This window comes from Mastigoproctus giganteus, chromosome 10 (assembly GCF_048544385.1).
Source record: "Mastigoproctus giganteus isolate SK-2022 chromosome 10, ASM4854438v1, whole genome shotgun sequence".
NCBI classification, from domain to species: Eukaryota; Metazoa; Arthropoda; class Arachnida; order Uropygi; family Thelyphonidae; genus Mastigoproctus; species Mastigoproctus giganteus.
The window spans coordinates 40870681-40895785 of record NC_143584.1 but is presented as its reverse complement, the minus strand read 5'-3'; the positions used below and the strand labels follow the sequence as shown (position 1 = coordinate 40895785).

Below are 25105 nucleotides of genomic sequence, written 5' to 3'. Positions count from 1 at the left end.
TTAGAACCTCAAAAAATCCAGAATACAAACATTTGGAACTTTCAAAAATCCTGAACTTTACTTTTTGGATAATTCTGCAGGAGTAGTAGACCATACAAAGGCAAATGAAAAATAAGCTGACAGGATTTTAAAAAAAACACAAGTGCTTTTTTTCAGCAAGTGCTAAATTTTTAATGTTTAGCTTTTTTCAGCTCTCATTATGTTCAATTAATAATTTTCAAAAACCATTTTTTTTTTTTTTTCTTTTCAGTTTCACATATTACAGTGACATACAGTATTAGTGCAATCTACATAATCATTCATTTTATGAGTCATTCAATATTACATCACAATACAGTAGTTAACAGTGCAGTTGTAGTATTAAGTGTTTACAGTAATTTGATTGCTGAAATCATATCACATTATTTATACCCCATAATAAAAAATACTAGACAATCAGAACACCCAATATTGGAGACAGCACTCAAATCTGCAACCTTTATTTCTTAAGCAAAAAGCTGCCCACTGAACCAGTCTGGCAGTAGAGGTTTACATTTTGGCTTAATGCTGGAAACTAACATTCTGTGGAGATTATAGGAATCAGAACTATTGTATTATCTAATAAAAATAATGAATTATTCTTGAACAAATGTAAAAAAAGACAATGTGCAAAACCTTCAAAAAAAACCCAAAATTTTCAGAAATCTGAAACTTATCATGATATTCTGAAATTATCTTGATGTAAACCTAATAATACTTTTTTTTTTTTTTTTTTTTGATAATGTTCCAAGATCTCGGAATTTGAAATTTTTGCTATATAACTCTCTAAAAAGTAATTTTTATAATGAAAATTGTATTAGTTTTATATAAGTTTAAATCAAATAAGCTCAACACAAAAATCACTTTTAAACAAAGGATGCAAAAACAAAACACGTGACAACACGTTTACAAATAATTGGCTGAGAAGAAGGGCTACACAGTCTGCCTAGCAAATTTAGTACATTTTCATCATAATCATATGTTCCTTTATAAAAATCAATTTTGAACACCTTTGTGGTATTTTTCTAAAGCACATTTCTGGAGGTGATGACCATAAAACTTGTTCACAGCAGAGACTGCTTCTACAGGGATGGGATGGGATACACTTAAATAGAAAGGGTGCAAGAATGTTTGCTGATGCTATCGAGGCAGTGTTAGGTGGGTCGGAAAACTGCTAGATTGGGGGGAATCCAAGGACTAATAGATTAACAGTAGCCACTGGCAGAGGTGAAAGTGATTCTTGCACTGCTTCTATTGGAATGAGCCACAGCCTGGAAAATAAGATGCAGGATATTTCAGAGACTGCTAGGTAGGAGTTTAGTAAATAAATTTGATGAATTTGAGGTATTGCTCAAAACATCAAAGGCAGATATTGTGGGGATTTCAGAGACATGGTGTCACACAGATATAAGGAATGCAGAACTGGAATTTGGGGAGTACAATGTCTACAGAAAGGATAGACAGGATAGGAAGGGTTATGCTATTAGTTAAGAAATACATAAAATCCAAGGAAGTGAAGCCAGTCGACACTGCTGGACAGTGCAGCGTCGAGTCAGTTTGGTGTGACATAAGCATTGGGAGATAAAAATTGAGAGTAGGAGTGTGCTATAGGCCTAATGACTCTGATGAGTATAATAAGAAACTGTACGGGGAAATAGAGTGGGCCAGTAAATCAGAGAGTCTTATAATGGGGGATTTTAATTTCCCAGATATTGACTGGAATTTGGGGGCTGGTCACTCACACACTAGCAAGGATTTTGTGGATTTATTGGATGATTGTTTTCTACATCAGCATGTTCGGGAGGCAACTAGAGGGAGTAATACTCTTGATTTGATTATCAGTAGTGATTCTTCATGCATTACGAATCTGCAGGTAAATGAACCACTAGGTGGCAGTGATCACAGTGTGCTGAAGTGGGATTTATTCAAAGAGGTAACTACCATTAGGGGTAAAGGAAAGGGTTATTGCTTTCGTAAAGGTGACTATGATGGACTGAGACAGTATTTAAATTCTATACAGTGGGACCAACTGATGATGTTATCAACAGCAAATTCAAAATGGGAAGCATTCAAAGAACTTATCTTGGAAGCTACTAGGCTTTACATACCAACTAAGAAATATTGTTCAATGTTTAGGCCTAAATGGATGTCAGATGAACTAATGAGACATATGGCAGAGAAGAAAAATGCATGGGATACATACAAATTAACACGTGACACAGAAGCCTATGATAGATACAAGTTGATCTGTAACCAAGTTACAAAGGAGGTTAGGCAGGCAAAGGCAGATTACGAGAAATCTTTGGCAAGGGATGCAAAGAAAAACAGTAAAGAGTTCTTTACTTATGTAACCTCTAGAAAGTATGAATCAGAGCTATAATACTCAATATGTTCTACGTTGATAATAATATTAGTAAATTAATAAGAGGAGTTTACCTCAATATAGTACGTAGAACACTTCCGTATGATACCCTCCAGAAATTAAAACGGAAAAAACGAAAAGATCGACAACTTACCGGTACATTAAAGTAAAATATAAATAATTAAATAATCAATTTAACACAATTCAAAATCAATTTAAAACAATTAAAATTCAAATTAACGCAATTAAAAGAATCTAACAAAAATATTCAAAACGATTTTCCTTCTTGAAGCTGACAATGCTTTTCGACCGACTGTCATGATCACAGGAATGAAAATTACCGAATCAGGCTAAACCTGCAACTTAAATAGTGATTATATGTCTTCGCGCATGCGCGTAAAGGTCCACGCATCGGAGATCAAATATGGCCGCCAAACATTAACAGAATTCTCGTGTAATTTAATTTCAACGGTTTCTGCAATTAATAGTCGCGTATAATTACGTTGAACGTTAAGTATTTTGGCCTCGTTAAATAAAAAAGTATGTTTTTCGTTAATGGCATGAAAGGCTAATTCTGACGCTGCTGAACGAGAAGCACGAACTGAGGCTTCGTGTTGATTTACACGAATATTAAGAGAAAACCACGTCGAACCTTGGTAAGACGAGTCGCAATCACCGCAAGAAATGTTGTATACCAAATCATTAATTTGTGTTGCGAACTCGGAAAGAACCGAGCGATTGTTCAGTATAGTGTGTAACTTCCGTATAGGCCTAGCTATAATTTTAAATTCGGTATCTTTAAAGAATCTGTTAAGCTGTTTGTGCCACTGTTCAACATATGGGACAGAAATAAAGTATTTTTTGATATTGCTATTGTTGATTGGTGTAGTATTTTGTATCCTATCCTTAGCTTGTACCCTAATTCGATTTATTGTGTTAATGGGATAACCCCTGTTTAAGAATCTGCTAGTTAATATTTGTATTTCTGAGTCCAAAGCAGAATCCGTCGTTGAATATTTATAGGCATTTAGAAATTGATTAAAGATAATCGATCTTTTGTAGGTGAACGGGTGATAGCTATTATAATGTAGAAGCATACCAGTGTTTGTGGGTTTTCGATAGATGCTAAATTGTATTTTGTTCGAGTCCCGGGTAAGCGTGAAATTTAGAAAGTTTAATGACTTTGTATCCGTATCTTCCCTTTCCAATGTAAATTTGAGTCTAGAATGAATATTATTAAACGAATGTAAAATGTCTTGGACAGTACTACTACTATCAGTAATAACTAGAACATCGTCTAAATACCTCCCATAGTATGTGATACGGGAACGAAAAGGTGTCAAATGAATCTGCTCAATCGTTGAGAGATAGATCTCTGACATTAAGCCACTCAGGCTCAAATCCATTGGTAATCCAAAAATTTGTTTGTACACCTTGTCTCAAAAGGTGATGTAGTTAGCCTCAACTAACAGTTTAATTAAGTGAAAAATTTCCTTAATAGGCAGCTTCATATAATTAATCGGTGTCGAGTTTTTATTTAACATATCCCAAATAATATCTAATGTGTATTCAACGTTTGCATTCGTATATAATGAGGTAACATCTAGTGAGAATAAATTGTCATTGTCGCCGAGTCTACAGTCTTTAAGATTATTAAATAATGTATCGTAGTTCTTAATCCCAAATTGTATAACCTGTCTAAAAGGTTTTATAATGTTATATACATGTGTGGCTAAGGCTGAAAATGCCGATTTCCTGTAGGAAACAATAGGTCGAATAGGAAATCCAGTCTTGTGTAATTTTACCTGACCGAAAAGTGCAGGAATATTGTATGTTCTGGACTTCAATTCCTTCAACTGAACCGTAGTAATGTAGTCGTTTTTTCGATATGTGGTTAACGTTTTATTGTATTGATTTACCAAATTGGTAAACAGTGCCGGGTCTACTTCACGATAAGTGGAGGTATCAGACACAACTGAATCTAACTTATTAATATAATCATGTTTATCTAGTATTACCACTGTATCTCCTTTATCTGCCCTCTGTATAATAATGTCCTTATTTTCCCGAAGTTCTCGTAAAGCTGAACTGTCATGTGTATTCAATTTAGGAAGTCGCGTTTCTTTATGTTATTCACTACTTGGTTAATTTGTTGAATAAATACATCTTTTTGTGGAACATTACGAAGTCCAAATTCAATATCAATTACGCATTGTTTCTTTGGCAGTTTACGAGGTGGTAAATTATAATTTAATCCTTTGGATAAAAGTGAAATCTGGTCCTGCGATAGTGTACACGAGGAAAGATTTGTAACCTGTTGATATGTCGGTTCGTTGGATACTGGGTGAGGGGGTTTACTTTAATGTACCGGTAAGTTGTCGATTTTTTCTTTTTTCCGTTTTAATTTCTGGAGGGTATCATACGGAAGTGTTCTACGTACTATATTGAGGTAAACTCCTCTTATTAATTTACTAGTAAACTCTAGAAGGAAGGGGATGAATCAGATTGGTCCACTTGATATCGATGGGTCAACTGTTGATGATCCTGCTCAGGTAGCTAACAAACTAAATGAATATTTTGCATTGACATTCACACATGAGGAGTTATTCAGTGAGGGGAATGCCAGAGGTGTATTCAACTCTGGCAGTAAGCTAGAGAATCTTATAATAACTGAGAGTAAAGTGGAGGAGAAATTGTTGAAGATAAACACAAGAAAGGCACCTGGGGTGGATGGGATCTATCCAGTTATATTAAAGGAGGCAGCAAAGGAAGTAAGCAAACCCTTAGCCATAATTATGAGAGCTTCCTTGGACTCAGGGGAGGTACCCATAGACTGGAGATGTGCAAATGTGACCCCAATTCACAAAGGAGGATCAAAGGCTGACACAAGTAATTATAGACCTGTGAGTTTAACTTCTGTTCCCGGAAAATTAATGGAGGCACTGGTTAAAGAAGCACTGCAGGATCATCTAGACAAGACTTCAGTTACAGCTTGGACACGGCATGGTTTTGTTAAGGGGAAGTCTTGCCTGACCAATTTGATTGGATACTATGATGCAGTCACAAAAGAACTGGATGCAGGGAATAACTTTGATATTATATACTTGGATCTTAGGAAGGCTTTTGATACTGTTGCACATGGAACACTGCTGCACAAATTGGAGCAGTGTGGCATTGGAGGCAAATTGCTGCTATAGATAAAGGTGTGGTTGAGGGGGGAGAAGACAGAGAGTGGTAATCAATGGACACTGCTCATCGTGGACTAATGTTATTAGTGGAGTCCCTCAGGGTTCAGTATTGGGTCCATTATTATTTTCTGTATTTATAAATGATATTGATGATCGTATAATGTAAAGTGCAGCCATTATCAACCCACTGCAGGATGGAAGCCTCCTCAACAATTCATGCTGAGGGAAATGGACCATAATCTGCCATGCCGGTCCAGTGCGGGTTGCCAGATCGACCGTATTCAGCAGTCAGGGGCTTGAACCCCGGTCTACTCAAAGAGTGTGTGCTATTGCACTCCCGCTCCTGCCCACTCGGCTACGGACCCTCTGATGATGATGGTATATCAAGCTTAATGTCCAAGTTTGCAGACGATATGAAGGTTGGCAGGATTGTCAAGGACACTACTGACACTATGCTGCTGCAACAGGATCTGGAAAGGTTGAGCAGATGGGCTGAGAGGTGGCAAATGAAGTTTAACATTGACAAATGTAAAGTACTACATATGGGAAACAGCAACCCAAGAGCAACGTATCAACTCTGTGGTACTACACTGACAGTGGTAGAGAATGAAAGGGACCTGGGGGTGGTTGTGCAGGCAGATATGAAGTTCTCTGAGCAGTGCAGACGGGCTGCAAGAGTAGCTCATGGTGTATTGTCAATGATATATAGGAATTTTTCTAGCAGGGATAAGGAGGTGATTATTCCCTTGTATAAGGCAATGGTCAGACCACACCTAGAGTACTGTATACAGGCCTGGAGGCCTCATTTCAAGAAGGATGTAGAGCTGCTGGAATGAGTACAGAGAAGGGCAACAAGATTAGTGAATGCAACAAAGGGGTGCTCTTACGAAGAAAGGCTTAAGTTTTGCAAATTACTGTGTCTGGAGACTAGGCACCAGCGAGGTGATCTGATAGAGGTGTATAAAGCCTTGAATGGTTTGAGCATGCTCAATGCTGATGGGATTCTTCCTCTTGCTCAGAATAATCACCTGAGAGGGCACAAATTCAAATTGAGGAAAGACAGATGTAGGATAGACGTGCGAAAATTTGCCTTTAGCCAGCGGGTGGTTGGTTGGTGGAACTGACTTCCATCTCTTGTCGTGGAAGTTGACCTAAATAAGTTTAAGGCTCAGCTGGACAGGTATTTCGAACGAACAGAGGGGTGAAATGGAAGTGGTTATTTTTTATTTATTATTTTTTTCTTTTTTTTTGGCTGATGCTGCATAAGCTTGCTTTCTTGCATTAAATGCCTCTACTAATGCTAATGCTAAAACAATAAGAACAATTGGCACTTTCTGATTTATTGGGCTTTTCTGTTAGTGCAATCTATTATAAACGGGTAGTAAACTCAATCTTATTGCATTTGCGATAATACCAATAGCTGGAATTGTGTAGATTTTTACATGGTAAAAATGCGTGAATATGGTGAAATATGTTTCCCCTTCATTGAAATATTCAATCATATAAAAAACTTATATAAATTTTCATAATCTTCTCTTCATTCCTATTTACTTATTTTTATTATTATTATTATTATTACTAGCCATATTATTATTATTATTATTATTACTAGCCATATTATTATTATTATTAGCTATACGGTGCAAGGAAGCCTGAGGCTTATGCTGCATATGCCAAAAAAAAATAGAAAGGAATCGCCACGAAAGAGAAGAATAATGATATCCAGCTTGATGAAGAATGATGATATCTTGTCCAAATGATCCTGCAATGCATCTTTAACCAGTGACTCCGTTATTTTACCCGGAACAGAAGTTAAACTAACTGGTCTGTAATTACTCGTGTCACCCTTCGATCCTCCTTTGTGAATTGGGGATACATTTGCACATCTCCAGTCCATGGGAACCTCCCCTAAGTCCAAGGATGCTCTCATAATTATGGCTAAGGATTTGCTTACTTCCTTCGCTGCCTCCTTTAATATAACTGGATAGATCCCATCCACCCCCAGGTGCCTTTCTTAGGTTTAACTTCAACAATTTCTCCTCCACTTTGCTCTGTGTTATTACAAAATCATTAAGCACCCTGCTACAATTTGATAACCTTCTGGCATTTTCAATCCTTAATAACTCCTCATGTGTGAATGTAGATGTAAAATACTCATTTAGTTTGTTTGCTATCTGAGCAGGATCATCAACAGTCGAACCATCGATATCAAGTGGACCAATCAGATTCATCCCCTTCCCTTTAGAGTTTATATAAGTAAAGAAATCCTTGCTGTTTTTTTTAGCATCCTTTGCCAAAGATTTCTCGTAATCTGCCTTTGCCTGCCTAACCTCCTTTGTGACTTGATTACAGACTAGTATAAGAAAACATGTTAAAGGATCAATGCATTTCAAATCAATAGTGATCACAAAACAGCGTTTAGGTGCTATATCAAAGATGGAAAAGCTATTAATAATACGGATGGAAAATCTGATTCAGAAGCGAGTGCCCCTGAGTCTAATGGCCATTCAAGCAAAAGCAAGAAGTATTTATGAAAATATTATGGATAAATACAGCAAACCCCAAGCCAAGTTCATGGCAAGCAATAGGTGGTTTAATAGGTTCAAGCATCATGCTGGTTTCGACAATATTAAAATTTTTGTAATTGCACACCTTTGTAATTTTGTACACTTTTGTAATTTTTCCTACACATGATATAAAAAAATTGAATAAATAATTCTATTTATATGTTTGTCGAACATTTCTTTTTTTGCTTCAATCAAATTCAGCACGCATAATTGTGAGTGCTGCATAAGCATTTAGGGAAATTTGGACTTATGTAAAATTCGACTTGCGTAGAGTTCGACGGAAAGCAACCCTTACATAAGTCGGGGAGTTGTTGTTGTTTGGTTTTTAGGAGCATTAGCAACTAAAGCCATATTGCTCCGGGATATGCGGTGGTCATTTCCTGACCTTTCCGCATCCTCCGTATTTGGTGGTGACGGGCTTGAACCCCGGTCTAATCAAAAAGCATGTGCTACGTACTGCTGCTCCTTCCCACCTGGCTACCAAGTTGGGGAGTGGCTGTACCTGTATCTATATCCTACTACTGTATTTCCGAGAGGAAAAGTTAGCTAAAAATTGGCTGTGTATTCGCTTCGATATATTCAGTATTAAGTTGCAGAGTAATTTTTTTAATCAACAGGACTCATTACTGCAGACATCCTATTTTTCCCCTCAGCTAGAGATGCAATAAAAGAGAATATCAGCGAAACATTGATATTCAGTGTTTTTTTTTTATTTACATTCAATTACAAACAGCTACCTCCAAAGGGAAATACGGCTACTGTTCATCAAGTGAGTTAAATCAGTTACAAAGTAAATTTTTGTAAACAACAGTGCATGACATCCTTCCTTCAATTAGAATTTACACTTAGCATAGCAAAAACTGCTAAGGGCTAAACTAGACAAAAATATACATGAACTGACAAGTAATTTATGGTGAAATCATGTGACTTCACTTCAATGTTAAGGTAGCCCAGCAGTTTGGTTTTGATTTAGTTTTCTCAAAACATGATAAATTTTAAGGCAACAGAAATAATTACACAGAAAAATTAGTACATCAATAGAATTTCTAAGTTTGCTAGCAGTAATGGCCAACATAAAGAATTACTGGGCACCAAAAGAAAAAAATTAGCTAAAAAATGGTTGAAAAAAAAGTTCAAGATTTTTTAAAGAGTTAAGGGTGGTTACACAAAATGCAGTATATTTTGTGAGTGTGGCATTCCTTCTGGAATGCCACACTCGCAACAAGGTGTGGTTGCAAAAAAGAGGAAGAAAAATTCAGTTCATTCATACACTCTGTAGATGAAGTAGGCCTCCAAACAAAGTAAACCAGACTTTGCAAAAACAGTGTTCTGGACCAATATTGGCCATAACCCATATGTACCTTTGTGCCTGATATATAAAATTTAGAACTTTAATCTTTTGATAAATTTTGTCTCAAATACAAAGACAAAAGAGAGAGAACATAATAACAAATGTTAATTCAGTTAAAATAAAAATTAACATGAATGAAAATATTTTAGCCACTTAGCCTGTCACCAATGAATAGCAAAAATGACTATCTAATAGCTCCAGTTTCCATCCCTTCCACTCTGGAGGCTGGCGCCACTATCTAGCCAAACCAGCTATAAGGCTCTCACACCTTCAAAACAATTTATCAACATAATCCGGAAGCACACTGGAGCATGACATGGGAACCCATCTCCATTGTCCCGCAAGGACATAAACCCAATCGGAACAGGTTGAACTCAGTAAGTTGGACATCAGACCATGTCCAGTCGGCAGAAAACCAGTCCACAAACCGAACTGCAGCCACGGCCTCACCTTTCCATCAACAATGTTGACTGAGCACAGGAAGACATAAGTTTGCCTACCCTTCTCAGAGGTATTGCACCTCCACTATTGTATTTTAACCTCATCATATATCCTTTCAACCTCTGTTAAAAACTGCAGCTGACTCAAAGCCACCCCACCCCACCCCCTGGGCAAGACCTGATATCCAAAATCTCTATGGAGATGTCCCTCCTACACCAGTATCTTAACCCTGCATAAACTACCAGAAAATCCGGTGGCAGTTTTCCTGATAGAACCCGAATTGCTTCAGTTGATACTATTCTACATACCTAAGTCAGGCTCAGAAGAGTAAATTTTTGAGCAGCCAATAAGTGTTTCTTTATGAGACTATTTGTTGCCCTCCTATACAACAGCTCTGGCCACATAAGTCACGATGGGTACAAATACACATTCATGTAATAATCTCAAGGATTTACCTTTCAACCCCCATTGGACTCTTACAACCTGCCAGAGATTGGCATACAGAGTCTTTACTTTTTGCTTTAAAAATTTTACATGCTCAAGGAAACCAAGGCTTTCTTCCAAGCACAGACCAAGGTATTTAACACTCTTAACATTCCTCAGAGAGACACCTCCATATCTAACAACAGATGGCCTCGCAGAGCTCAGCCTGCCCTTTAACATCATCGTTACCATTTTTTCAAAATAAACCTGTAATTTATGAATAGCAGTCCATTTTAACAATTTTCCAAATAATTTTCCTGCTTTATCCTCTAGTCCTATCTCGAATGTCCATATATCAAAAATATGATATCATCTGCATACATGATATCAATGACATCACTGTCTCCCATATCACCCTCCAAGAATTCATCCAGGACTATCGAACCACATGTAAGGCCCCAGAATGGACCCCTGTGGACAACTCCACTCTACCTCATAAATCACCCCACCAAATTTGACCTCACTATAACACTCCTCTCTGAGAAATAACTCTTTAAAATCCTGTAAAGGCTACTGGAACAACAGGCAGCATGAACCCTGCAGAGGATAATTTCCCACCACAGGGCATCAAATGCACCCTTGAAGTCAACAAACAGACCAAGCATATACATACAGGCCCTCATATGCCTCAATTAATTCCATCAATTTACAAACTGTGGCGAAGGTAAAGAAAGCCTGCACGAGAACGACGAGAAACTTCGGATAACTTACGCGGAAAATTAGTTTGCCGATACGGCACTCTATCGCTGCTCACTCGGTAAACAGATGGTAGGTGTTATGGGGTCTGGAGCAAAGTCGAGAATGATATACTGATTGATAGGTAGGCGTGGCAAATGACGTGCTGATTGGTGCACGAACACAACACACGATAACATCAGTTTAGTATCACTGTAGTAGCACTAATGGTAACTTGTCCTAATCGCACATGCCCTAACATTTACTGTAATGGTGAAAAAAGGTCAGGTTATCTCGACTTGAATCCCATGGGAGTTTGAACCCCCTCCCGAAGTGGAGGGGGGTAACCTAACCTTTTTTCTTTAGAATCAGTCATATTTAGAAATACATTCATAAAAAAATAAAATTTTTTATGACTATTTTTATTTTCTTGTTCAATAATATGCCCTAACAGTGAAAAAAGGTCACGTTACCTCCATTTGAATCCCATGGGAGCTTGAACCTCTCCCGAAATGGAGGGGGTAATCTAACCTTTTTTCTTTAGAATCATGAGTGGACTAGCACATAAATTGTTTAATATAAATTTTATATTAAATATAAATTTTTTCTTTATAAATTTAATTTTTTTCTCTATAAATTCATTAAATATAAATTTTTTATTACTGTACTTTTATTTTTAAAGACACTCATGCGGACACACACGTATCATAACGTCAATCAGCACCTACTGGTAAATACACATCACATCATAATGCCAACCAATAACTACACAGTAGCTTGTCGTCTGTCGCACCCACCACCAATCATTTCATCGTTTGCAACGCCTACCTGTCAATCAATATATCCTTCTCAATTTCTGCTCCAGACCGAGCAGAACTAGAGTGCCATATCGGGAAGCTAATTTTCCGTGTAAGTTATCCAAAGTTTCTCGTCGTTCTCGTGCAGGCTTTCTTTACCCAAGCCCAAACTGCATCTTCAGTTGATCTGCCTTTTGTTAATAACTCCATTTGTTGATAACCCCATTTGTTCATATCTTGTCATAAATCTCACCATGATTAATCTTTCATAAAGTTTTGCTAAAATAGGCAATAAAGCAATAGGCCAGTATGAAGTCGGCCTGTCCATAGGCTTCTCCAGTCCTTTCAGAATAACTCTTAAAACTGCTTTCTTCCATATTATAGGAAATGTTCCCTCTCTTAGACAAGCATTATAGAGACTTAACATCATCTGTGGATGTCTTGTGTAAAAACACTTAATTACTTGAGCTTCCAAGAAGTCCGCTCCGGGAGCACTACCATTCTTAACCAAATTAACGGAATTATCTAGCTCCATTAGAATAAAAGGCTCCTCCAAACCTTCGAGGTTATAATTTTGATTTAATTCCACAATTTCTCTTTGCTCCTGTGTGTGGAAATGCGGTCTATCAGCCAGGAATAAATTCCTCAAAACACTCATCACAGATTGTTGTGAGGTTATTGATGTGCTGCCTGACCCGTTCTCCTCCTTCATAGAGAACATTACATCAAAAGATCTTTTTGCATCTTTTATTAATCTATATATTGACCTCCAAGGGTCCACCTCACCCTGAGATTCCACAAAGTTATGCCATGCCAAGTCTTTTTGAATTTTAATCTCACAATGATACATTCTTCTAGCTTGTAAATATCTTTCTTTGCTTTCTTCTTGATTTAACTGATTTCTTCTACATCTTTGAAATCTTTTCTTCAACCTTCTTACATTATTCTTCATATCTTCACTGCTCCACAGGTTTCCCGAGAATTCCTCAAGTACCTTCTTGTTCGAGGGCCCGTTGCCTTCATTCTCCGCCTGTCTGACTTTCCTGTAGAAGGCTCTTTGGTTTTCATCAAATATCTTGCTGTCTGTTTTTCTCTTTGTACTCTATCTGTAACCAAAGTCTCTCTCACTGTGCAGGAGTTTCTGCTTAAGTGTATCAAGGTATTCTTCGATCCTCTGATTATAGTTCTTGTGTTATGTTTTTCTTTCTTGAGGATAGGCTTCATTTTTCAGATGAGCTTCTTACTTCTGTTACCCCATTGGCATTTGGGTCAGCTGGCCTATCTTCACTCATATCTCTTCTGCTTTAGCCTTCTCTCCCAAGGTGGTCGTTCCTTGTCTTTTCATTGTGTATTATGTTGGTCTCTGAGTTCCCTTCGATTAATCCTTGTGGCTGCTACAGCGGCACAGTAAATGGCTGTGTATTATTGTTATTATTATATAATAAGGTTGTGATTAGCCCAGTGTTCACAACACTGGACTGCCAATATCATGGACCCCCATCCCACAGTGAAAGAGGAGAAAATCTCAAACGTCACTTCATCAGACATACCTTCTCCATGGTCAAAATTATGGCAGAGGCTGAAAGTGGTGCCTTTTGGTGTTGCAACTATACTACCACTGAATCCAAAGCTAAAACATGTCCACCTCGATAGCTGGATGAAGATGAGAAGTAGAAATATTGAACATACTGCATAAGTGTGGCACAGGATAAAGCCCTCTTGCAGACAACAGTGAAATGAGTGGCACTGTCTCCCATATGGCTACCGAAACTAAAGGACAAGACCATCCAGCCCAACCACTTGGAAATGCTTCCTGTGCTACTGTGCTAGTGACCACCCAGAGAGGAAGAAGAAACCAATGCATGAAGTGGAGCATTGAAATGAATACATTTATCATGGAAGCGTACTACAAAGTAATGAACCTAGAGACAGACATGACAATGTACAAGATGAAACTACACACCAACTGATTGGATCGGTTCCAGGCTGTTCAGGTCACTGAACAGCAGACCAGAGATGGAACCTGGTCCGCAGGTTCCATCTCTGGTTACAGTAGCTATTAAGTTTGTCAAGAAGAATGTGAGCATCCAATTACAAACAACAACAAATACGGGCACAACAGAACCAGAACCAAAGGAGGAACAGCAAGTATAAGAAGTACAACCTGGGGTAGCCAAAGTGGAAACAGACAAAGTCGCCATATCCAGAAGAAGAAACCAGAAGAAGAGTGGAAGCCCTAGCAGAATTCAAGAGAATGGGCCACACAAAGACCCACACCATACTGAAGTAGAGAACACAGAATCCTGTTGAAAGTCACAGACCACCTCAACAGACGAATACCAGATTATCTCAACAACAACAAAATAACATTAGACACCATCTGCACAGCCGCCATGATGAACGGAAAGGAAACAAGAGAACAACATAGCAGAAAACCAAAGACAAGGAACCAGAGGCCCTTGGGAAAGAAGGCTACAGCAAAAATAAAAGAGATAAGAGTGAAAAAAGGCCAAATAATCCAGTAACACTGAGGTAACAGAAGTAAGAAGCTAATCAGAAAAATGAAGGCCATCCTCAGTAAAGACAACATTCACAGCAAACACAAGCCCTATAATCAGAGGACTGAAGAATATTTTGACACTCAATCAGAAATTCCTGGAATCAGCAAAGAGACATCGCCATTACAGAGAGTGCCAAGAGGAAAACGGACAAGATATTTGATGAAACCAAAGATCCTTCTACAGGAAAATCGGACAAGATACAAGATGAGAAGGCAATAGACCTCCAAAACAGAAGGTGCTCGATGAGTTCTGAGTTAACCCATGGAGCAGCGAACTTAGCAATAATGGCTGTGACATGTGAATAGATTTAGAAAGGAAGAAAACCAAGAACATACAAGAGAATGACAGAATGGGAGATTCAGGACAAAAAAGTAAGAAGCAATTAGGAAATCCCAGCTGGTGAACCCCAGGAATAGATAGCATCCAAACTTACTGTTACAAGAAGTTCAGCTGCACACATAGACACACAATGAAGCAGTTCATGCAGTTGATAAAGAACCCTGACAAAATCAGAGTTTCTGACTCAAGGAATTGCCTCTCTGAAGACTAAGGACAAAAACGCCTCAAACCCAAAAAAGTGCACACCAATTGTGCATCTACCAACAGTGTACAATATCCTGACTAGTTGCATAACTAAGAAGATATCATAGTTGCATAACTAAGAAGATATCAGACCACAACTACTGGTACAAGAAGTTCAGCTGCACACACAGACACACACACACATGGTGGAGCAGTTCACCCAGATAATAAAGAACCCTGACACAATCCTAGAGTTTCTGACTCAAGGAATCACCTACCTGAAAGCTGAAAACAAAGAAGCCTCAAACCAGAAAAGTACAGACCAATCATATATCTACCAACAATGTACAATATCCTGACCAGCTGCATAACTAAGGAGATATCAGAACACTTAGAGAGCCAGGATGAAAAAGTAAGAAGCAATTAGGAAATCCCACAGCTGGTGAACCCCAGGAATAGATAGCATCCAAAATTACTGTTACAAGAAGTTCAGCTGCATACACAGACGCACAATGGAGGAGTTCATGCAGTTGATAAAGAACCCTTTTGTTACTCATGGTTGAGAAGCAAAAGGGATGTAAACAGATTAGCAATGAATGCAAGGAGCAACTGACCACTGATGCTATAGTTATGAAGAAAGCCTACAAGAAGCACTGCAACCTGTACAATGCCTACACTGACAACAGAAGGCCTTCGACTCTGTGCCCAACAGCGGGCTGATAGAGAGAGAGACTGAAGATCTACAAATTCAACCTGACACTAACACACTTCCTAGAAGCAATGATGGTGGAATGGAGGACTACATCAAGGTCAAGAACTTCACAACCAGACTGATCCCCATCAGAATCTTCCAGGGAAATACCCTGAGTCCACTATAGTTTTGTCTGGCACTCAACCCACTTTGAAACATGCTCAATAATAGTAAGTACAGATATACCCTAAAAGAATGTATTAAGAAGCTTTACACCCTCTCTCACCTGATGTACACGGACAACAACAAATTCTATGCCGCAACTGAAAATCAACTCCAATGACTACTCTGGACCACAAAAGTGTTCAGCACTGACATCAGGATGCAACTTGGCCTAGAGAAATGCAAGATCCATGGTATGCATCAAAGATATCTAGTCAGACAAAACTACCAGCTGAAGACCAGTGAAGAGATTGAAGCCATGACAGATGGAGAGCCATGACAGATGGAGAGCCAAACAAATATCATGGGATGATGCAGGACCACCAGTTAAAACACAAGGAAGTCGATGCCAGCCTGAGAGTGAAATACCATCAGAGATTAAGAAACCTGCTAAAATCAAAGCTGAATGGATGGAACATGGTCACAGCCATAAACACTTATGCAGTCCTAGTACTAATGTACTTAGGGAATTACAGGTGGGATCAACACCAAGTTGGAGGAGATTATGAGATTGACCATGATAATGATGACCAAGAGGCACCAACATCACCTGGTCGGCCACTGAGAGACTAACAACAGCCAGTAAAGGAAAGAGGGAGGGGGGGACTGACTGAAATCATCGAACAAGAGAAGGTGATTAAGAACCTCGGATTCAAAGAAAACATAGCACCAATCTACCAAGCCATAAAAATAATAGACAAATGGCACAAAACACTCAGCCTCAACAAGGAGACTACACTCGCACAGCAGAAGTAACAAAGATAGAAAAATGGGCAAAGAAGACACTCCGTGGCAGACACTACAATGACTGCCATCAACACTACATAGAGAAGATGGCTTCCAACACTTGTCTCCAGAAAGGAAAGCTCTTCCCCGAGACCAAAGTTTTCTTGCTCACCATTCAAAATCAGGTGATCAGCACCAGGAACTACAGGAAATGCATTGCCAAGGACCCTGGAGTAACAGATGACACTGTCGTCGATGCCATCTTGCCCCAGAAACAATCCAGTGCATCATCACAGGATGCAGGGTGATCGCCCACACATATAAACACACTGACACAACCAGGTTGTCAGGATAATACATCAGCAGCTAGCATAAAAATATCAGCTGATCAAAGAAAGTTTACCATCTTACAAGTATGAGCCTCAGCCCATACTAGAGACCTCTACTCACAGACTACACTGGGACCAGGCCATAATAATGGACAAGATGATCCACACAACAAGCCAGACATAACATTCATCAAAAAGAAGGAAATTACTACATACCTGATCGACATAGCAGTGCCCAATGCAAGAAACCTAAATAAAACATTTGAGGAAAAGATCATGACATACTCAGACCTAAGGCAGGAAGTAAAGACATGTGGCATATGGAACAGGCAATGACCATCCCAATCACTGTGACTACCACAGGCATGGCACCAAAGAGCCTCCATAAGAACCTAGCAGCAATAGGCCTCCTGGAGAACACTTACATGGAACTACAGAGAGCTACAATCCTGAACACCTGTGGGATAGAGTGTTCCTTAACCAACAGTAATAACAATAATAATAACCAGGCACAATCAATCACACCATGCACTTAGTACAAGTACCTGTTCACAACGTGGAAAAAACCCTATAAAGGAGAAAAGGTTTTTAAATAATAATACTAATTGTAATACCGGGAAAACAAAAATGAGTGTAGGAGTGTGTTATAGATCTAATCACTTTGATGAGTATAACAAACAACTATACAAAGAAATAGACTGGACCAGTAAATCAGAATCTAATAATGGGGGATTTTAACTTTCCAGATATTGAATGGAACTAGTGGGTTGGTCCCTCATGTTCTAGCAAGACCTCTGTGGAATTATTATATGACTTTTTCTACAACAGAATGTTAAAGAAGCAAAAAGAAGAAGATATACCCTTGATCTGATTATCAGCAGTGATTCTCCAAGCATTAAGAATTCTGCACATAAAGGACCCACTGGGTGGCAGTGATCACAGTGCTAGTACTAGTACACTGTGATCACTGGGAATTACTTAAGGATATAATTATTGTTAAGGGAAAAGGGATTGGAATTTGCTTTTGCTTTTGTAAGGGTGCTTACAGTGGTCTTAGACAGTTTGTAAATTCTATGCACTGGGAAGAAATGATGACGTTACCAACAGCAAATTTTCAGGGGAGTAATTCTAGAAGCTACTAGCCTTTCTTCTATCTATCTATGTTCGACTTTATACAACAGATCGACTTGGCGTTCCCATTTTCCAAAGTCGCTGGATTTGGGCATCTTCAACTTTCAAATTTCTCTCTCTCTCTCTCATAGCTGATATTGCACCTTCCTTCCATGATTTTCTAGGGTGCCATCATCTTCTCTTCCATTGTGGTATCCACTCATAAAATTTTAGGCCATCTCTCTTCATTCATGCGTAGAAGATGTCCAAACCGTCTCAGCCTTATATTTTCAATTTGCACTATAATATCTTCATCTGCGTGCAAACGCCTTCTAATTTCCTCGTTCGTAACCCTCTCAAGCTTGGAAACTCTAGCACTTCAATGAAGGTAGTCCATCTCTAGGTCCATAAGCTTCTTTCTGTTACCCTCTTTCAGCAAAGTACACATCCATAGCAAAGTACTGATTCCACTAACAACTGTCCGATGTGTTTTTTGTTCTAAGGAAGATATTGTTGTCCCACCAGATAGCATTGAGGGCACAAAGAATCTTCCTACTTTGGTGAATTAATGTGCTAACTTCCTCACTCCTTCCTTAGTTATAATACAGCCAAGATACTTGAAGAAGTCAACAGATTTCAGATGTACAGACTGTGTGACTTCCAATTCATCTAGATGCTCTGCTGTGCTTAGAAATTCTGTTTTTGTGAAATTGATATTAAAGTCCCAATGGTTATATCTAAGATGCAGTTTATTTAACATGCATTCCAAATCATATGCTTCTTGTGCTATGATGACCTGATCAGAAAAATTGAGATTCCATAAATGTCTGTCATTAATTGGTACTCCCATTCCACAACAGCTTTTTTTCCATTCTTGCAAGGTGCATTCCAAGAAAACATTAAACAATAAAGGTGATAAGCTACAGCCTTGCCTCACCCCCTTTTATAGATAGATTGGGTTAGATAGAGACTTTCCAACTTTAATAAATATCACATTGTTATCATATAATTCCCTAATCAGTTCAACAAGTTCTAGATCAAGTGACATTTGTTGTAGGGCTTTTCACAATTCCTTTCTTGAAACAGAATCGTAAGCCTTTTCTAGATCAATGATGGCAAAGTACGTATCTTTATTTCTTGCACTTCTTTTCTCCACTACTTGCTGCAGAATAAACAAACTGTCCGCACAAGAGCAACCAAACCAAAATCCATTTTCTTCTTCTTCTTCACTAATCTTATCTTTTACCCCCCTCTCTTAATTTTAACTGAAGCACCTTAGAGTACAATCTGGACATAGTGCCATTCACACTTAGGCCTCTATAGTTTTCTACTAGGATTTCTTCCATCTAAGAAATACTGTTCAAGGCTTAGACCTAAATGGATGCCATAAGAACTAAAGATACTTGTGGCAGAGAAGAAAAATACATGGTATGCATATAAATTAACAGGTGATATATAAGTCCATGCCATATATAAACTAGTTTGCAGTCAAGTCACAAAAACAAGGTAAGGCAAGGTAAGGCAGATTACAAAAAGTCTGTGGCAAGGAATGCAAAGAAAAGCAGAAAATACTTCTTTACATAGGATAACAGTAAAAAAAAAGGGATTGAATCCCACTTGATGAATTAACAGTTGATGCAGCTGCTCAGATTGCTGACAAACTGAATAAGTATTTTGCATCTACATTCAAAAATGAAAAATTCTTTAGAAAATGGAATGCCAGAAGTTTATCAAAATCTGACAGGTGGCTAAATGATTTTGTGATAACCGAGAATAAAATGGAAGAAATTGTTGAAGCTAAACATGAAAAGATCACCTTGGGGTGGATGGGATCTAATCAATTATATTAAAGAAAGCAGCAAAGGAGGTAAGCAAATCCAAAACAATAATTATGAGAGCATTTTTGAATTCAAAAGAGGATCCTATGGATTGAAGATATACAAACGTATCCTCAGTTCACAGAGTGATTTCAAAAATAAATGAGTAATTACAGACCTGTTAGCTTAACTTCTTTTCCAGTGAAAATAATGGAGTCACTGGTTGCATAGACATGGTTGGAAGTGGCACCATGTGGTGCTGTTCCCAATAACTGACTTTCAACACTTGATGAAAAAGCCAGAGCCAAACAGGTCCACCTCGATAGTTGAATCAGGAAGTCAAACCGAAGTTTTCAACATACTGCTGATGTAGCGTATCAAGTGTGGCGCTGATGAAGCAACTCATGTTCAGACTTGATCAAAGGACCCATTTCAAAAAAAGTCAATAACAGTAAAGCAAGTAGCATTGTCTCTGTGCGGCTACTCTGAAGAAAGGTCAAAATCATCCAGCACAACCATGCTCGTAACCACCCAAGATGGGAAGAAACACCAATGCAGGAAGTGGAATACCAAAATAAATATGTTCATGCATGCATACATACATACATACAACAAAGTAACCAAGACACAGACTGATATGACAAGCAGAGGAACAAACGGTACACCAAGAATGATTTCCAACTGTTCAGGTTACCAACAGTGAATAGCAGACCAGGGAAAGATAATCACCATGACAAATCTGATAGCTCTTGAAATAACAGGGGACAAAAGCAAGTAGGATGTGAGCAGCAAATATGAAAAAGAATAAAGAATACAAAAAATACAGAACCAGAACTAGGGGACAAGTATGAAGAAATACAACCCAGAGCAGCCGAAGTGGGAACAGATGAGGTTGCAATATCCAGAAGAGATCTTGAGTGTATGAAGGCCCTAGCAGAATTCATGGTAATGGCTCCCAACAAAGTCTAACACTATACCAAATCAGCAGAAACCCAAAAGAATTCCATGGCAAGTCACAGACCACCTCAACTGTCAAATAATACTAGATTACCTCAACAATGATGAAGTAACAATTTATGTCATCCATACAGCTATATAATGCACCACTGCTATATAACCAGCCAAAAGAATCAACAGAAGAGGAAACCAGAGACTAGCAGAACAGGAAATGCAAAAACCAGGAACTACCAGAATGAGAAAGGATTCAGTTCAAAATAGAGAAGCTAAGAGTCAAGATAGACCAACTAATTTAGTACCAACAAGGAAATAGAAGTAGGAAGCTAATTGGAAAAATGAAGAGCAACCTCAAGAATGACAACACCCACAGGAAACATAAGACCCAGCATTAGAAGATAAAAGAATACCTAGACATCTGAAGCTGAATCATTTTGCAGAAAAGATAGCAAGAAACCATGCTTAAACAGAGAGAGCCCAGAGGAAAACAAACTGGATCTTTCATGAAAACTAAAGAACGCTCTGCAGGAGAAGAGGGCAAGGGAAGCAGGTAATGGACCACCCGACTAGAAGGACATCAAAGAGTTCTGACGCAACCTATGGAGCAGCAATGTCAGACACACAACACCTGGGGTGCCTCCTGGATAGACCCAGAAGGGAAGAAAATCCAGGACATACAAGAAATGGTAGGAGTACAACAGGTGATCAGCGAGTCCCACAACTGGCAGACCCAGAAGAGACAACATCCACAAATACTGTTACAAGAAATTTAGTAGCATACACAAGCAGCTAGTGGTGCAGTTCTGAGCTAGCGTATGTAAAAAATTTTAAAAAATAGAGAAAGAAAGAAATAATAATTGCTGAATTTCTATCAGTCCAATTTAACAAAATTTTGGAAAGCTCAACAAATCTTTCTGAAAATTTTAAATATGAAATTTAATGAAAATCTGCTCACTGGTTGAGTTATTACGTGCAGAGGGAGGAAAAAAAGAAATAATAATCCAGATTTCTTATGGCGTGATAAATCTTTTTTAAAAGGCCCAAATTTATAATTTCCTTCAAATCTGTCCATGGGAGTTGACTGTTGCATGTGGATGAATGGATGGAAGTGTGGGAGACAATAGGCCCATTCTGCATGTTTGCTAATGTCAAAAAAAAGCACAATTACATTTTTGTTATCTCCAAGTATACATTTTTAAATTTACACACACACATACATAACCCTAAAACTTATACCAAATATTTTACATCTGATCTTAAATGTATCAGAATTATTTAAGAAATACTATATATCATTCACATAAGTATTTCATCAACTCCTCAACATGACCATCCTATTCTCTGAAGAAAGTACAAATGCAATAATTCTCTGATTTAACTTAGTTAATATATTTCAATTTATTATAAAGGGAAGAATTTATTTACGCAACATAGTTCAAAATAAACTTATTTTCAAAATTAAATATTAATTAAAAACAATACTTACATGAAGCCATCTTTCCATATCCTTTTCAACAGCATAAATACTTTGCTTGTTCAAAACAAGTTTATTAATCTGAAACATATATTAATGACATAATATCAGAGAAATATTAATACCATAAATGTGTGCACGTGCACATGTGGGGGGGAGGGAGAGGGAGAGGGAGGGAGGGAGAGAGAGAGAGAGAGAGAGAGAGTGATTGAAAAACAATTCTGAAATTCAGAAAAACATTACCACAGTGTTTATAAAGTTGCCAAAATCATACAATTGCATATATATCTCTGGCTACATTCAAAGGAAAAAAACCAATGTCACTGACACACAACATTACAGCTTTTTCGGGTAATTTCTAAACTACATTCACCCTCTGATCATAGTGTTGGAATGGTGAATAAATGTATTGTGTGAGAGAGATACCTAAGGAATAATAGTGAAAATGCATAATCCCAAGTTGAAAAACAATTCAGTAATTATTTTAAAGAACAACACATGGGGAAATTCCAACAATAAAGTTAAGGAATGAGGTACATTTCAATGCAGAGTTGAAACAATTTGATCAAAAATGCTTACTACTGCATTATCTTTTCTGGCTCACTCTCACTAGGAAGCGGACCCCCCCCCATACACAGAAAAGGATTCTATGAGTTGGCTCAGTGCCACTTTAAAAATGGCATGTTGTCCACAATCTGATTTAAAATTACAACTATTGCTTTTAACTTAATAGCATCACCAAGGTTTCATATAAAACGTAAAGGTGCTACTGAGGGCAATCAGCATTCCACTGTGTGACGTGGTAGTGATGATGTAAGTGTTTAGCGGCACAAGGGCAACTTAGGCCAAAACATGCCTATTCATATATTTGGAATGGTGCCGAAATTTGCTTTATTTGATATTAGAAATATTCATTAAGTCTGATTTGCATAAGATGAGCAAAAAGCTCATCCAGATTGGCAGAGGTTAGTGATAAAGGTTCTTGCATTTGTGTCAGAGAGAGGAAGGTAGTATTTCTGATGTAGAAATAATATGAACAGTCTAAGAGGATAAGCTGAACTGTTAGTTGTGTTGTGATGAACAATGTAAACATTGTGGAGAATCAATGCCTGTGAGCAGAAAAAGGTGCATCAGATGTGTGTGTGCCCTATGTGTAATCTTGCCAGTATTACTTTTTCATGCCTGTTTTGCATGAAGCTAGAGTTCCATAGTTGTGGTTCACATTTAATTTCAAATAATTTATTGTTCTTATGTGTCTTCCAAATGTTTAATCACTGATCTCTATAAATATGTAGGATATGTTTTAGGAAATCTATATAGGATACTTGGTAAGCTGGAGGTGCACTGCTGTATGGCAGCCTGGTCTGCTGTTTCGTTACCTGCGATGCCAGCATACCCTGGAATCCAACAGAAGCTTACAGTATGATTCCTATTCCACAAATGGTTTAGATGGGACCAGATTTCTTTTATATGGGATGTGAGGTTGGGAATTTATTACTTATTGCAGACAATGCACTCATGGAGTCTGTATAAATTAAACTATTAGCATTGAGTCTGATATTGATATTGCATATAGCTAGATGGATTGCATACAGTTCTGCAGTATAACTTCTACATTCAGCTGGGATATGGATACTGTGAATGAGAGAAAGACTGCTTCAGCACCTGGGGGCTCACATCTGGTGAGTATGGGCTTGGCAAACCCAGGGTCCTGAGCTGGATATCATCATTCTTCTCTTTCTTGATGATGCCTTTCTACTTCTCTCTCTCTCGCGCGCACACACACGCACGCACGCACACACAGGGGGGGTAACTCGGGATCTTTTTTTTTTTTTTTTTTTGGCTGGTGCAGCATAAGCCTCAGGCTTCCTTGTACCATGTGCCTAATAATAATAATAATAATCTGCTTTTGAGCCATCAATATATATTATGCAGCCCTGCACATTGCTGGAAGCATGCCCTTCGTGCAGCTGCTTGATATTACAGTTTTCCAGGGAATTTACCCCCCATTGTTGGAAATGTGTCACGTTTAAATAAACCAAAATCGAGTATTTTGGTTTCTTTAAGTGCATTTTCAAAATGTACAACCCAGCAGTGCATTAACTCTTGTAGTCTAATACCAGTGGGTTTATTTTCAGTAGGTTTATTCTTATAAAATGTTATCCATTCAGGATTGAAGAGTAGTGATTGATTGGGATGATCTGGAAGGCTTTTAACTCTGGCTGCATAGGTGAGTAGTAACATTTTCTTCTTAGGTGGAGTGGAGGTCCATTTGCCTCTATGTAGAGACTTTGGATTGGGGGGGGGGGCGTTCAAAAGGCCCCAAGAACTGTGCAACGAGCACTGTGCTTTATGGTATTTAGTCTTGTAAATACCATAATAGTTTTCCTAGCTGAGCCATAGGCAATTGCTGTTGTTGTTGTTGTTATTTGGTTTTTAGGAGCATTAGCAACTAAGGCCATATTGCTCAGTGATATGCAGTGGTCATTCCCTGACCTTTCCGCATCCTCCGTATTTAGTAGTGACAGGCTCGAACCCCGGTCTAATCAAGAAGCTTGTGCTACGCACTGCTGCTCCTTCCCACCTGGCTACGGAGGAGGCTAGGCAATTGCCCCATAGTCTAGACACAACCTGATGAGAGAGCAATACAAATGCAGGAGAGTGTATCTATCTGTGCCACGTCAGAGACGGCTCTGAGTATATTGAGTTTTTTCAAGTAGAGGGTTCTAAGGTAAGATATATGCATGGCAAATTTGAGTTTTATGTGTAATGTTAGACCAAAAAAATGGTCATTGCTGGCAAGAGAATTTGGTCGGT

General features: G+C 38.3%; 1 protein-coding gene across 3 annotated transcripts in view; it reads right to left on the bottom strand.

Moving 5' to 3' along the window:
• The window catches only part of LOC150078996 (kinesin-like protein KIF21A), a 755520-nt gene that overhangs the window by 343465 nt on the left and 386950 nt on the right, over positions 1-25105 (bottom strand). For all 3 annotated transcript variants that reach the window (XM_090383539.1, XM_090383541.1, XM_090383540.1), the window contains one exon: positions 22301-22369. In XM_090383539.1, the coding sequence (XP_090239665.1) occupies positions 22301-22369 (69 nt within the window). The remainder of the gene's footprint in view (positions 1-22300; positions 22370-25105) is intronic.